The sequence below is a fragment of the Apodemus sylvaticus genome, chromosome 3 (genome assembly GCF_947179515.1).
Source record: "Apodemus sylvaticus chromosome 3, mApoSyl1.1, whole genome shotgun sequence".
NCBI classification, from domain to species: Eukaryota; Metazoa; Chordata; class Mammalia; order Rodentia; family Muridae; genus Apodemus; species Apodemus sylvaticus.
In genome coordinates this window covers 56,298,231-56,313,038 of record NC_067474.1, presented here as the reverse complement: position 1 = coordinate 56,313,038, position 14,808 = coordinate 56,298,231, and the positions used below count along the sequence as shown (strand labels likewise).

General features: G+C 44.9%; 1 protein-coding gene across 1 annotated transcript; it reads right to left on the bottom strand.

The window, feature by feature from the left end:
• Positions 1-292: 292 nt before the first annotated feature.
• On the bottom strand, positions 293-4,137 carry C3H9orf131 (chromosome 3 C9orf131 homolog). Its single transcript, XM_052175462.1, has 2 exons — positions 3,881-4,137; positions 293-3,607 (listed from the first exon to the last, which is right to left on the bottom strand). The coding sequence occupies exons 1-2, from the start codon at positions 4,115-4,117 to the stop codon at positions 293-295; spliced, it is 3,552 nt and encodes a 1,183-aa protein (XP_052031422.1). The 5' UTR covers positions 4,118-4,137.
• Between the last annotated feature and the right edge of the window lie 10,671 nt (positions 4,138-14,808).

Below are 14,808 nucleotides of genomic sequence, written 5' to 3'. Positions count from 1 at the left end.
ATCAAGTCCCGATGGTCTTAGTCAACCCCTGTGGAAAGGTTGTTGGACCCCCAGATTGATTGATTGTGACCTACAAGTTGAGAACTGATGCTCTAGAACCTAATAAATAAGGGGATATGGCGCTAGCAGAATAGGGAACTGACATCTTCAGTAACCTAGACTTTAAAGAAGACATAAATGGGATTTGTCTAGTTGAACTACTTTATTAGGATTTTTCTCTATTTGTCTCTATTTCCCTGCCCACACCTGAGGGTCTGGGTTATCGAATACTGGGTGCCAGTATTACCATACTTTACCGGCTGAATTTGGTTGGCAGGGGTCTATGGATACGTAGAAACTTATCTAATAACTTTTGGAAGCCTCTGCTAGGGGGAGCTTTGGGTGAGGAGGATGGGAGCTGCTGCTTTAGCGGGATCCCAGGACAGTGCTGACAAGGACAAGGATTCTGGGTGTCACCAGCCACCAGGCCTATCCTTTGCCGATCCTGGGGACAAGCAGCATTTGGAAGAAGCTCCTGAGCAAGAGCAGAATGTGGAGACCTCTGAACTCTATACTGAGCCCTTTTAGAAAACCTTGGTATAGAGGCATCTGCTGGTCTGCAGACCTGGGCAGGCTTGTTTTTCCTTGTGACAGTGGGTGATCCTAATCTTGCAGTCCTTTCACATTTCTCTGCTTTGAATGTTCTGGAACTCCTCTGTTGGGTTGAAAGTAGTGCTAAAGTCTTGTCGTGTCTCTTTCCAGAGACCAGAACCCCTGTATTTGAGGGATCTCCCATTCCTGAACAAAACTTTTCATCAGCCTTCATATGACCATGCCCTGGAGATGGGATTTGGACCATTGTCTTCCATTTCATCATCTTATTTTTCTGAGACTTCTGCTCTGCTCTACCAGAAGCTCGTACCTGAGGTTGAGAAGAGGAGTGGGAGCAGTGAGGGGCCTGGACAGGCAGGGCTTCTGCCCTTTGAACTTTTGGGAAATGACTACTTGAAGAGCAGGGGTGCAGACTGAGAGGATGAGTCTGTTGGGGACAAGATGAAAGTCCCAAAGACTCATTAAGAACTTGGGAGCTGTAAAACGAGTTGTGAGAGTCTGGGGATTTGAAAGTGGAGCTGTGTTGTAGTTTCTTTAGTCTGAGCTTCAGTTCCCTGCTCCATTGCCAAGCGTGGATCACAGGATGGTCAGACACTGAGACAGCCTCACCCTGGGAGGATGGGGCCTCTGCCTTGGCTTCCGAGAACATCCGTTCCTTCTGGAGGCCAGGCTGGATAGGCCAGGCTGTTGGTTGCAGAGGATTCACTACTGGAGGATTGGGACCCTGGGAGGCTTCTCTTTCTAGTTCATTTCTGCATACAAACTCAGTTTCAGAATGTAGCTCTTGTAACAGAGCAGAGAAAAAGCTGGGGGCTGGTAGATCACTGGCCCAGGAATCCTTTGTCCACTCTCCTCCTGACTTCATAGGCTTATAGTTGCACTGGTCTCCAGAAGGCTCACTTACGTGAAACTTCAAAACAGAGTTTGGAGGTGAACTGGATCCCCAAACTGGGGATACAGAAACACAGTGGTTTTCATTTTGCTTCATGAACCCTCCAGCAGGCTCAAAGTCAGAAAAGACTTCTGCAGGGCTATGTCCAAGTAGGTGTTGGGATAAGCTTTGAGCTGGAAGCTCAGAGGCCAAGAAGTTACTTTTTCTTTGAGTAATAAGTCTACACCAAGCTTGATTATCCCCACACCAAGCTTTAGATTTAAATGGGCTCTCTATGGGGCTAACTCTAAGGGTCTGTTGGACAAGAGCTGGGCATGGGTTGAGGTTTAGAAATGGAGGCTCAGAAGACAGACAGTTTCTTGTATTATCAATATTATTTCCTGTAGCTTCTGATCTAGGGAAGTCATCCACAGTATTGATTCTTTGTGGTTCTGTAAAGGGGACTAGAGGTGGTATATGGGGACATGGGGAATCAGATACCCACAGATGTTTTTCCTGCTCCTTTATCTCCCATAAAGCTTTAGACTCTAATAAGATTCTTTGAGGGCCCATTATTGCAAAGTCTGGCAGAGAGACAGAGGGAAGGCTAGGAGATGAGGCATAGACATAAAGATTTTCTGTACTAGGTGTACCCTTCAATTGAGTATCAGATCCCAATGGGACACACATAGGGTTGGTTTCATAAAACCCCATGGTGGAGTCCAAGGTTGGAGTTTCAAAGCCCCAGGGACTGCTTGAGCTTTTTTTGTATTGCCATTGAGGCTTAAATCCAGACACATCCTCTAAGGGACTCTCTTTCTGGTGTTCTAGGGTGTCTAGAGGAGGGTAGGGGACTGAGACTGGAGGCTTGGGAACAGGTGGGTTCTCTCTATATCCCATGTTTTCCCTGAAGTCCTTAGGTGCAGAAAGTCTTTCTTTGGGGTTAACATTTTTTACTTCTGACATAGAAGCTGTTGGTTGACAGGAAGCAGACATTAGGGGATCAAAAGCTTGGGGAATGTCATTATGTAGTGTGATTCCCCACTGAGCTTCATATCCAGGGGGAGTTCCTGGAGGGCCAATTCCTTCAGTCATGGGCACTGTGAATTGGCAAGGGTCTGAGACTGGACCCTCATAGATCTGAGGGTTCTCTTTTTGCACTGTGGTTTCCCAGAGAGTTTTCAGTTGAGACAGGTCTCCTGTGGGGTTGACTCTCTGGCATTCTGTCTGGGAAGTTGGGAGTCGGCTTGCAGTTTGCATTGCAGTTTCAGAGGCTTTTGGGTGTTCATTTTGTTTCATGATTATCCATGGCATCTCAAACCTATCTAGGACTTCCTGAGGGTTAGAAGGATACAATAGAGAGACATGATAGAGGCTGAGGTCCCCTGCCATCTCCCTACAGGCCTCCGATGAATATAAGAGTGTGGAGGATCTGATTTTTTGGAGTTCAGGCTGTGGATACAGGGCTTGATTCTCAGAGACACAAGGAACCTCTTTGTTCTGTGTAAACCACTGTGTGTGTGCTTTGGTGTCAGGTATGATTCTCATGCATCCCTTAAGCAAAGGCTTAAGATTGGAGGATACTCGTGGGATAGGAGGGGAAGGTGGAGATTGAACTAGTTGAGAACCGGGTGCTATTTTTTCTAGATCTTCCAAAGTATGGGCTTTAGGGGTAGGATAGTAAGTTGAGTTGTAATAGGGAAGCAACAGGTTGTACACACACAGGAAGGGAACCTCGTTATAGAAGACAGAAGGACAAATAGACAACTTTAGTGAAGAGGGGTGATCTAAGCTCAGGAAATCAGTCTCCAAGGACTCACTGTGTAGAGAGGGAAGACCCCAGAAGAGCTGTTTTTTTTTCTGCTGCAGGGAGCTCCCTGTCAGGGTCTGCAAGGTTGGGAAGAATCTGGAAGGGCTTGGGGGTTGTGTGAGTACTTGTTCTCGTGTCTCTGTGGCCCTGGGGAGGCCCTGAGAACTACAGGATGGCTGCCATGGGGCTGTAGAGAATCCTGAAGGATAATATGGTTTTAGTGGATCCAGAGATAAGGATTCTTCTTCCTTCTTTTCCTCATCTTCCTCTTCCTCTTCTGAATTTTGCTTCCATGGGCAATCAGAGAAGACCAAGTGGTACAGAAGTTGTAGGCCCTAGGGAATAGAGCATGCTCTTAGGTATGCTAGCTTCTTAGAGACATGTGATATGTTGCACATTTATTACCTCTGTTCCACATGTAGACTCACCTGCCCCACAGCTGTACCAGTGGTTACTTCATCCATTGTTCTTCAATCATTGTTAATGTCAGAATCTAGTTATAGTCTGATATCTGGGCCCACATCATAACAGTGACCCTCTATTTAACCACACATATCATTTTAATAGTTATTCATCCAGATCTGTGTCCAAGGTCAGTGCTCACCTACCTTGCCTTGCGTCATTTTATCTCCAGAGCACCAGGGCTGAAGCTGTTGCCATCCTACAAGCTGCCACCATCTTCGGATCTGCCAAACCATGAACAAGAATAGTATGATCATATTCCCTGGACTTTGGAGGCAGATATCGCTGCTGCAGTGTTTGCAGGCCAGAGTATGGGTCAGCTGGCCTTGGAGAAGTCCCATATCTCCTTTATCCCCAAGCAGGGCTTCTAGCAGCCATTTCATTTTCTTCGGCCTAGTGGCAGTTTCTTGTGGTCATCATTACATCATAGAACACAGAATTCTCAACTTCCACATAGATCCAATAGCCTTCTCCTGGTGCTTAGGGCCAAAATGTCTCTTATCAGACAACTAACTCATCCCATACAGTGAAGGCCCAAGGGCTCCCGTTTTGTATTGATTGACAAGACCAGACATATGCCTGAGGGCATGCATTTTTAACACTGAATTATGCAATCCCAGACTCTAGTTTCCACTTCCTGTCCATGAAACCTCAATCAAACACTGTAGAACCTCAGGTTTTGTTTGTTTGATTTTTGAGACAGGCTCTTCATAGTCCTGCCTGTCTTAGAACTCACTTTGTAGACTACGCTAGCCTTGAACTCACAGAAATCTGCCTGCCTTTGTCTTCCAAGAGCTGGAACTAAAGGTGAGTGCCACCACACCCAGCCTATTCAGTTTTTAGGATTAAATGTATATAAGTACTTAGGGCAATATCTGGTAGGTTATATATATATAGTGTGTGTGTTGTGTGTGTTACGTGTTTTAGTTTTATTTCTAGCACAATTGTTTTTCATGGCATTTTCATAATACTAATTTTAGTTGTCTCTTCCTGTTGTGCGTGCCCTTTACCCCTGCACCCCTGCCCCACACCATTTTCCACTTTGACATCACATATTCTGTACCTTTCTTCACTGAAGCCTCTTTTCCCTTTCTACTTCCCTGATCACCTCTTACACTTAGATAAATACCCATAAAGAAAAACTAGGAGCTGGGCTCTGCATACAAGAGAGACCATGTGATATTTGTCACTCTGGGCCCGTGTTTTTGTTTTTTTATTGCTGTGATGATGAAATACTTTGGCTAAAAGAAACTTGGGAAGGAAAGGGTTTATTTTAGCTTACATTTCCACATCATAGTTTATCATTGAGTGAAGTCAGGGTAGAAACACAAGGCAGAGCCTGGAATCAGGAGCTGATGCAGAAGCAATGGAGGAGTGCTACTAACTGGTTTGCTCAGCCTGATTTCTTACAGACTTGGGACCACCAGCCTAGGGACAGCACCACCCACAGTGGTCTGGGCCCTCTAACATCAGTCATCAGTTAAAGAAGATGCACTTCTGTCTTTAGTACAGGCTAATCTGGTGGGGTCATTTTCCTAACTGAGGTTCTTCTTCCTGGATGACTCTGGCTCGTGCCAGCTTGATATAAAACTAACCAGCACAGCTTGGCTTACCTTGCTTCCTATATTTTTCCAATTCCATCCATTTTCCAGAATTTTTAGATTTTATTTGTATGTGCATGCATATTTTTGTGCTCAAGTGCACAGCTTTTTTTTTTTTATGAACAAGTAAAATTGTTTTGTGTATATGTGTCATAGGGTTTCCATTGCTGTGATGAAATGCCATAACCAAAAAGCAAGTTGGGTAGGGAAGGGTTTATGTGGCTTACACTTCCAGATCACAATCCCATCATTTGGAGGAAGTCAGGACAGGAACTCAAGCAGGGCTGGAACCTGGGCCAGAAGCTGATGCAGAATCCATGGAGGGTGATGCTTATGGTTTGCTTTACATGACTGACTTGTTCAACATGCTTTCTTATAGAACCCAGAACTACCAGCACAAGGATAGCATCAGTTATGGGATGGGCCTTCCTGCATTAATCACTAATAGAGCAAGTGCCTTACAGCTGGATCTCATGAGGCATTTTCTCAGTGGAGGCTCCTTCCTCTCTGATGACTTTGACTTGTGTCAAGTTGACACACAAAACCAGCCAGACCTATATATACATTTCCATTATCCATTTTTCTGCCGGTGATTTTTTAGACTGATTTTATGTCCTTGCTACTGTGAATAGAGCAACAAAACCCATAGATGTGAAATATTGCTGGAAAAGTGTATAAAGCTATTTGTGATTATGCCCAGGTGGTAATGCTGAGTTATATGGTAGTTCTGTTTTTAGTTTTAGGGTTTTTTACTTGTTTTGTGCTTTTTGGGAAACCCCCACATTCCGTGGCACCAGTTCACACTGACCGACAGTATATGTGTGGGAACATAGACTTCTGCCCTCCTCCCCTCTACACCCCTCACCCACTACATTCAGTTTATATTGGCAGGGTCTCCCTTTGTAGTGGTAGCTATTCTGGAACTTACTATATATCCCAGTTTGGTCTCAAATTCATGGCAATCCTCCTGCCTCAGTCTCTTGAGTGCTGGAGTTACAGGACTGAAAGAACATTCCTAGCTTTTTAGTTTTTAGACTTTCTTTTTTAAAGATTTATTTATTATGTGTGTGTACATTGTTGCTGTCTTTAGAGACACCAGAAGAGGGCATCTGATCTCATTACAGATAGTTGTGAGCCACTGTGTGGTTGCTGGTATTTGAACCCAGGATCTTTGGAAGAACAGTCAGTGCTCTTAACTGATGAACCATCTTTCCAGCCCTAGACTTTTTCAAGACAGGATCTCATTATTTAGTCCATAGAAGTTGCTCTGTAAATCAGGCTGGCCTAGAATCTGTACAGATTGGCCTGCTTCTGCCTCTCAGGGCTGAAATAAGGTGTTTGTGTTTATGTTGTGTGGGTTTCCCTCACACTGCTGAGCTAAAGTAGTCCTCCCCTTTGAGCCTCTTGAGTAACTGGGGCTATAGGCTCAAAGAATAATAAATGTGTAGAAAAGTTAAACATCTTCAAACTTGGATTGCAGAAAGGAGCCACAAATTCATTAATTAAATGTAGAAAACCACATTACTCCTACATAGTGAGTGCCTGTAGTTTACTTAAACAGAACAGAATGAGAACTGATTCCAAATCTTTCTTTTATTTCTTTTTGTTTGTTTTTTTAATTCATAAAGTTTAGTTGTTCAGAAAAAAAAGGGTAATTTTTCTGAAAACTGTATTGGTTTTGTGTGACTTGAGGTTATTTTGGGAGCGATAAGAACACTGGTAAGTTGTCACTCTACCTTTAATTCTGAAAATGACAAAGTCTGTTTAGTTGATTGTAATGATACATGTATGCTCAACTGGAAGACAACTACAAACTTAGAAGGTTATTATCTAAGGGCATGCAAAGGGTGTTAAGAGGAAAATGATCTCAGAAATGCCCAAAGTGGCAACAAGAAATGATGGATGGGAATCTGAAGGTCTTTTTAGTCTTCTTTGTCGTTTGCTCCATGTGTAAGAATGCGTATGAACTCAGTGTAGTTGGAATAACCCTTGTGTCAGTATGTGCTTCTGTGTACCACCAATCCCGTTAGCTCATCTGTGACTGGTCACGATAGTCACAGCCCAGGTGCCAGCTGTTGCTGGTTCTCCTTCATTTTCTTCCTCATCCTCGTCTTTACATTTATGTGTATGATGTTTTGCCTTCATGTATGCCTGTGTGCACATGCCTGTCTGGTATCCAAGGAGGTCGCCAAGAAAGGGGCTTGATTGAGTTCTCTGGAACTGGGCTTACAGAGGTGGGTCCAGGAATTGATCTTGGGCCCTCTGGAAGAGTGGCCATCACTCTTAACTGTGGCGCGCTCTCTGACTCCCACCCAGCACTTAAGCAAGATAAAGCATTTTTTATGTCATTTTCAGGATCTCTGTGTGCCCTTTAACTTTTCAGCAAACACGCTGAGTAAGTGCTGAGCACTAGGGCCATGACTTTATCCATCACAGCATCCAGATATTTATCAGCAGGGTTTTCTCCACAGTGAGGCCAGAATGCCAATCTTCTCTGTCAGTGAAACCATGTGTTGGCCTTCTTCAGTCCCTGGACCGGTATGGATGGTTCACATATGGCAAACACTGGATGTTGCCTGATGAGGGGCTTCTTGGTGATCTTGGTCTTGGCCCTTGTGATTGACATGGTGGTTTCATCCCAGCACAGCTCTGAGAGTCAGCATACCTTGGTGAAACCCTTACTCACTCATCCTTTCATGTCTTATCCTTGAGCATCAGTGCACAAGGAAGAATACACGGTGAATGGGCATTATTATCTACCTGTTCAGCTCAGAGTTCTCAGGATTAACCTAACTCCCTGTTTTCAGGGCTCACAGTATTTAAGAATGTTCATTGCTAGAGCTCATTTTTGTCAGCAAAACACATCTCAGGAAACTAAAAGAAGAAACCAGCAACCAGAGTACCAGCTTTCTGCTTCTGCTTATCCTTGAAAATGAAAGAACTGTAGAGCTGAGGAATGTCCACCAGATGGCAGTGTGACGTGCACTAGAACCAACATACCTAGACCGGCTTTCTAAATTTTTTTTTTCTTTCTTCAAGACAGGGTTTTTCTGTGTAGCCCTGGCTGTCCTGGAACTCACTCTGTAGACCAGGCTGGCCTCGAACTCAGAAATCCGCCTGCCTCTGTCTCCCAAGTGCTGGTATTACAGGTATGCGCCACCATATCTGGCTCTAAATCTAGACTTTGGACAAATTTAACTTCCCTGAGACTCAGATTCCTCCTTGAGATCCTCTTGGCCTGTATCCCTCACAGCATGCTTATAAAGAGCATATGGGACAACGGACAAGAAAATACTTTGAAATATACAGTGTTATTGATAACTGAGCTCATTAGTTTTCATTGGCCAATCCAGTCTCTGTAGTCCTTCCCACAAAAGACTGTTTCAGTCAGCCTCTACACTACTTTTGCGTGCTCCATCTCCATCACATGTGACCGAGTCTTGGAGGGAACTTACCAGGAAACAGCTCACAAGATTCAGGACTAGCTTGCACTTGAGGCTGGGTGGGGATGGAAGTCGGTATTCTGTAATTTCTATTGTACCCTTTTTTCTTAGCATGCCCTGTGTCAGTGTAGAGTCCCAGTGCAGTTAGGATTGAGACAAGAGGTGGAGGCGAGTGTCTTGGAATTTATGAAAACAATCTCTGGCACGAAGAATAAGAGACTATTGTGGATTAGAGGTGGGAGAATGTGACTTGAGTCCTCACTTGTGAGACCTTCCTGTCCCCATTCTGCCCCTGCCTGCAGCAGGTACTTCTGTTGTTTTGCAGCCATCTGGGTAGGAAGTTCTTGGTGAAGGCAGCTTGTAGCAAGTTACCTGCTGGGAGAATCTGATGAAACATGGGTGGAGGCTGACCCATCATTTGGGAGATTAGAAAAGATGCTGCTTCTGCAGTGTTCCCAGGCTCCCACAGTTTCGCTCCTGCAGTGTCCCCAGATTCACAGCTCTGCTCCTGCAGTGTCCCCAGGCTCCCACAGCTCCGCTCCTGCAGTGTCCACAGGCTCCCACAGCTCCGCTCCTGCAGTGTCCCCAGGCTCCCACAGCTCCGCTCCTGCAGTGTCCCCAGGCTCCCACAGCTCTGCTGCTTCTGCTGTGTCCCTGGGCTCTTCTGCCTCTGCAGTGCCCACAGGCTCCCACAGTTCCACCACCTGAGTCTTCTGACTTCTTTAGCTTCTATCCTTCTAGCAGACACTCTCAAAATCCAATTGATAGTTTCCTCGTGTGATCCTGTTCATCACTAGCCTGTTTATGAACCTGTCAGATACCCACAATATAAGCCACATAGATGTACAAGCTACAGAGGCCTGGGGATCCTCCAAAGACCCTGCTTCCCATGCCACACTCTACCTCCGCTTACATCTTGTTAGTTGGCTTCCCTACTCATTTCACACTCAGTGTAAAAACAGTAGTCTCTACTTCTGTCAGAAAGGCCACTTTGCCCTTGCCCATGTACTGTCACTAATCTCTTTACTCATCTACCTTTGACATAAACACTATTTAATTACACCCATTTATTTACTTTAGTATGTGTGGAGGTAGGAGAACATTTTGCAGGAATTGATCCTCCTTCCTCCATGAGGATCCCAGGCATTGAACTCCGTTGTCAGTCTTGGCAGCCATTACCCATTGAGCCATCTAACTTGCCCTCCCTTTCCTTTAGAGATCTTCCAGAGATCTGATGGGCCCTTGTTGTTTAGTGAGCCCTCAATTCCCTTCAGCTGTGCCAGCACTAGCACTCTTCTTTGAAACTTGTATTTGCTTGCTGCCAACTCTGCTGCCTGTTTGATTTGTAGCACAGCTACAGTTCCCTGGGTAGCTTGGAACTAAGTTTAGAAACACATGTACTAAGCAGTTATTTCCAGCAAGCCCCTTCAGTGTCATCTTTAGCTCCAGCTTTCCTCCTTTCCAGCAAGGCCCTTCAGTGGCATCCTTAGCTGAGGCTCACTCTTGTCAAGTGAATTTTGTTCTCACAAGTAGGCTCTGTGATGGCTGGGATGTTGCCCTCTGGGCACCTCTACCTAACCCCCTTCCCCCTCAAATATTTATTATGTATACAGCATTTTGCCTGCAGTAACCTGCATACCAGAAGAGGGCACCAGATCACATTATATATGGTTATAAGCCACCATGTGGTTGCTGGGAATTGAACTCAGGACCTCTGGAAGAGCAGACAATGCTCTTAATCTCTGAGCCATCTCTCCAGCCTGGCACCTTTCTCATCTCTGCAGAGCTTTTAAATTTATTCATTTTAATTTTTTATTTTTCCACTTTTTATGTGTGTTGTATATATATGCATGTTTTTGCATGTGTGTGGGTTCATGTATATGTGTATGTGCATATACATATGTCCTTTTGGAACATAAAATATTTTTTTAGAATGTACATCAATTAGCTGATATTTATACACACTGATTTATAGGAATATTTTTTATAATTTTTTTTGCATTTTATGTGTATGGGTGTTTTGCCTGCATGTACTGCATGTATGTCTGTGCACCACATGTGTACAGTGCACAGAGAGCTGAAGAGGGTGCTGGTTCTCCTGGGACTGTATTTTTTTCATGTAGAGCTGTAGTTTCTTTTATATCATCCAGAAAGACTACCTTTTAGGAATTTCAGGGCAGAGTTGCTGAAGATGAATTTTCTCAGTCTTTATGTAGGGATGTCTTGATTTCTCCTTTAGTGTTTTCTTTAAGATAGAGTCTTACTGTGTAGACCCAGCTGTCTTGGAACTCAGTATGTAGACCAGACTGGCCTTGAATATCCATATACCCACCTGCCTCAGCCTCCTGAGTGCTGGGATCAAAGGTGTGTGCCACCTGTTATTTATTTATTTTTTATTTTTTTATTTTTCAAGAAAGGGTTTGTGTATTCCTGACTGTCCTGAGAGGTCTGCCTGCCTCTGCCTCCCAAGTGCTGGGATTAAAGGCATGTGCCATCCCTGCCCGGCTACCTATTTTTGTTAGTGTCTTGTTGCAGCTGTACCATACTCCAGACTTCCCCTCAAACTTGCTGTCCAATCCAAGCTGGACTCTTATTCATGATCTTCCTGCCTTCCTCTCTTTATTGTAGGGATTACAGGAGTATGCGACCATGTCGCCTTTATTTTTGATTGGTAATTTTTCTCAGTATAGAATTTCCCCTTTAACACTTTGATTGTATCACTAGGTCTTTCTGATCTACAAGGCTTCTGATTGCAGACAGCCTTCTTCTTACTGGAGTTTGCTGGGATCTGTCCAGCAGTGGATCTTTTTATTGTCCTGCATACCCATCTGGAATTTCTTTTTCTTTTTTCTATGCTGAGACTGACCAGAGCCTGTCACATGCTAGGTGAGCCCTTGTCAATCATCTCCATCACAGAGCCTTTTGGTTTACTGATTAGTAAGGCTGCTCATTGAATTTGAGGAGTTTTCAGTCAATTCATTTCCTTCTCTTCTTTCTCTTCTTTTTTCCTTCCCTGTTCATCTCTGGGTGCTAAGGTATCAAACCCAGGCTTTTATACATTTTTTTTACCCCTTTCTTTCCTGTTTCTGACACTTCTATTTTTGTGTTTTGCAGGTCTTAAAGGCTTTCTTCACCTTTACTATTCTTTATTCCTCAAATTGAATAATTTCTTGGACCTATCTTTGTTTGCTGATTTTTGTCTTCCTAATCTACTTATTACTATCAACAATTTCATTCAATTGTATTTTTCAACTACAAATTTTCTATTTGTTGATTTAAACCTTCTCTTTATGTCCCCCCCAACCTGCTGCGCTCCCCCACCATCCCCTTTGGTTTTTCAAGATTCGGTTTTTCTGTATAGCCATGGATGTCTTGAAACTCATTCTGTAGACCAGACTGGCCTCCACCTCAGGTCAGACTGCTTCTGCCTCCCAAGTGCTGAAATTAAATGTTTGTGCCACCACCATCCTGAAAAGGTTCCTTTCTTATATGCATGAGTGTTTTGCTTGAATGTGTATGCCTGTGCACCACATTTATGCAGTGCCTCAAGAAGCCAGAAGAGGGCGTGCAATCACCTATACTGAAGCTACAGACACTTGTGAGCCATCCTGCAGATGCTAGGACTTGAACCTGTGTGTGTCCTCAGAAAGACCAACCAGTGCTTTTAACTGCTGAGCCGTATCTCCAGCCCCACCCCTGAAAATGTTATAGCTGCTTGGGAACTTTAACTTTAGTACTTATCATCACTGAGTCCATATCATCTCTTGAAAGCTTTCCTTTCTTGACTTAGGAATTAAACATGTACTAAAAGCCAAAATAATATGCCTGGAATTAGGAAAGAGGTAGAGCTTACTTGTCAAGGGGCTTGAATCTATAGAACTATTCGGGTGATGAAGGCCCAGCTGCGGGCCTCTCCTGCCTCCCTTCTCAGCCTGTGTTTTAGGGACAGCTAAATGAACATTGTTCAGGTCCTGAAAAGAACCCCCTAGACAGATTGATGGGTATGATCATAAAAAAATCAGTCCTGGAGCTGGAGAGATGCTTCAGCAGTTAAGAGCACTAACTGCTCTTCCAGAGGACCTGGGTTCAAATCCCAGCATCCACATGGCAGCTCACAACTGTCTGTAACTACAAGATCTAACACCATCACACAGACATACATGTAGGCAAAACACAAATGTACATAAAAAATAAAAAAATAACTTTTAAAAAGATTTAAAAAAAAATCAGTCCCCTTGCCAGAGGTGGTGCCACACACACTTAACCCAGAACTCAGGAAGCAAAGGCAGGAAGGTCTCTGTGAGTTTGAAGCTAGCTTGCTCTACATAGTGAGGTTCTGAATAGCCAGGGCTGTAGAGAAACCTTGTCTGAAGAAAAGCAAAATCCAGTCCCAAGGCTAAGGGTAATATAGTGAAGTGGGACTGCATGTGCCTGCAGCGTTTTCGGGCCTGGGTTTGGTCCCTAGTGCCTGTCTCCTTATCATAAGCAAAAAAGTCCAAAGAGACCTGAGGGATCCATGAGTTGTGGGCTCCAGGGGACCCTCAATTCAAGAAAGAGAATTTTTTCTCCTGATATCATGGATAAATTGTGGCAGTGGGGACAAGGGGCAGTCTAGAGTTACCCCGCAGCAGGACAGGATGTGAATGATGATAGGGTACCAGCCACCAGGCTGCCGCATGGAGGGGCAGCACTCAGAAGCGAAGGTGCAGAGAGGCTGGAGGGCAATCACAGAGAGGGACAGCCTTCCAGTGTCCTCTTTGGATGGGTAGGAGAGACTTGGAAATTCACTCATAGCCCAGAAGAGGCTGAGGAGAAGTGCGGCACAGGGATGGACGCTGCAGCCCTGAGTCATGGTCGTCCTGATGCTGAACTGAGAAAGGTTGGGAAACTGAGTGGTTGAGTGACTGAGGTGACTGAAGAACCAGGGAGCCCAATCTAAAGACAATGTCACACACAACAGACAGATGATTGCCATAGTTCTGTCATTACAAAATCAACTCCTCCCCCTCCCCCCCCCTCACAAATTTGGCCAGGCAAGAAAATCTGAAGGCTCACCAGGAAACACTCCCTAGTTTCTTTATTTTCATAAAGTTCTCCCTCTATTCCCCCTTTCTCCTCTCTTTCCCCCTTCTACTTATGTGTGTGTGCACACATGTGCGTGTGTATGTGCATGCACACACTCTTCAACAGCAGCTTATCTTGCCTCAGATAGCTCGGTTTCTAGGATCTCAGGGACCCATGGGCTCAGAAGTGCAAACATTCAGTGCAAACATGTCCACAGAGGCCAGAAGAGAACACTGGGATCCACCTCACCCACAGCAGACTGTTTGTGAACCAGGTACCTTGGTTTAGGAGTAGAAGGAAGAGCTTCCCACAGGAAGTGCCTCTTGTTAGCAGGCAGGAGCCATTGTCACTGTCTCTGCCCCAGGACAGAGTAAGTCCGAAAGGTCCTGAGAAGCCCAGGGTCCACCGGTGTGGAGCCAGGCCCGGCCGAGGACAGCCATCCTTGTGGTCTCCAGGCTGTCTGGGGCCTCTCCAGCATTGTGACTGGCGTTCTTGGTACTTGAAGGTGTCCATTTCTGTAACCACAGGGTTCTTTCCTACCCAGACCCATCAGGCCCTGAGAGTCAGAGTTGTCTAGCAGGGACAGGCAGGTGAGATACCAGGACAGACAACCCCAGAAGATGGCATGGTTCAAGGAGCAGGAACTATGTTTAGTGCCCATCAGGGAGCCCAGGTCCCCAGCCAGGCCCTGTCAGCATGCTCTATCTATATTCTTTGTGCCCAAACTTTAAAAAAAATGTTTTTTTTTTTTAATTGTAAGTGTGTGTGCCTGAGTGCAGGTTCTTGGCAAGGCTGGCCTTGTTGGATTCCCTTGAGCAGTTGTGAACTGCCTGATGTGTCCTGGGAACTGAACTTGGCTTCTCTGTAAGAACAGGAAGTGCTCTTAACTGCTGAGCCATCTCTCCAGCACACTTGATGGCCAAACTTTGTTTTTGGGAGTGCGCCTATTCTCATCAGTCAGAAAGT

Coding starts and splice junctions, on each gene's coding strand:
- C3H9orf131 (XM_052175462.1), bottom strand. CDS start 4,117: ATGAAATGGCTGCTAGAAGCCCTGCTTGGGGATAAAGGAGATATGGGA. Junction 3,608..3,880: donor ATAAAATGACGCAAGGCAAG/GTAGGTGAGCAC, acceptor TCTATTCCCTAG/GGCCTACAACTTCTGTACCA.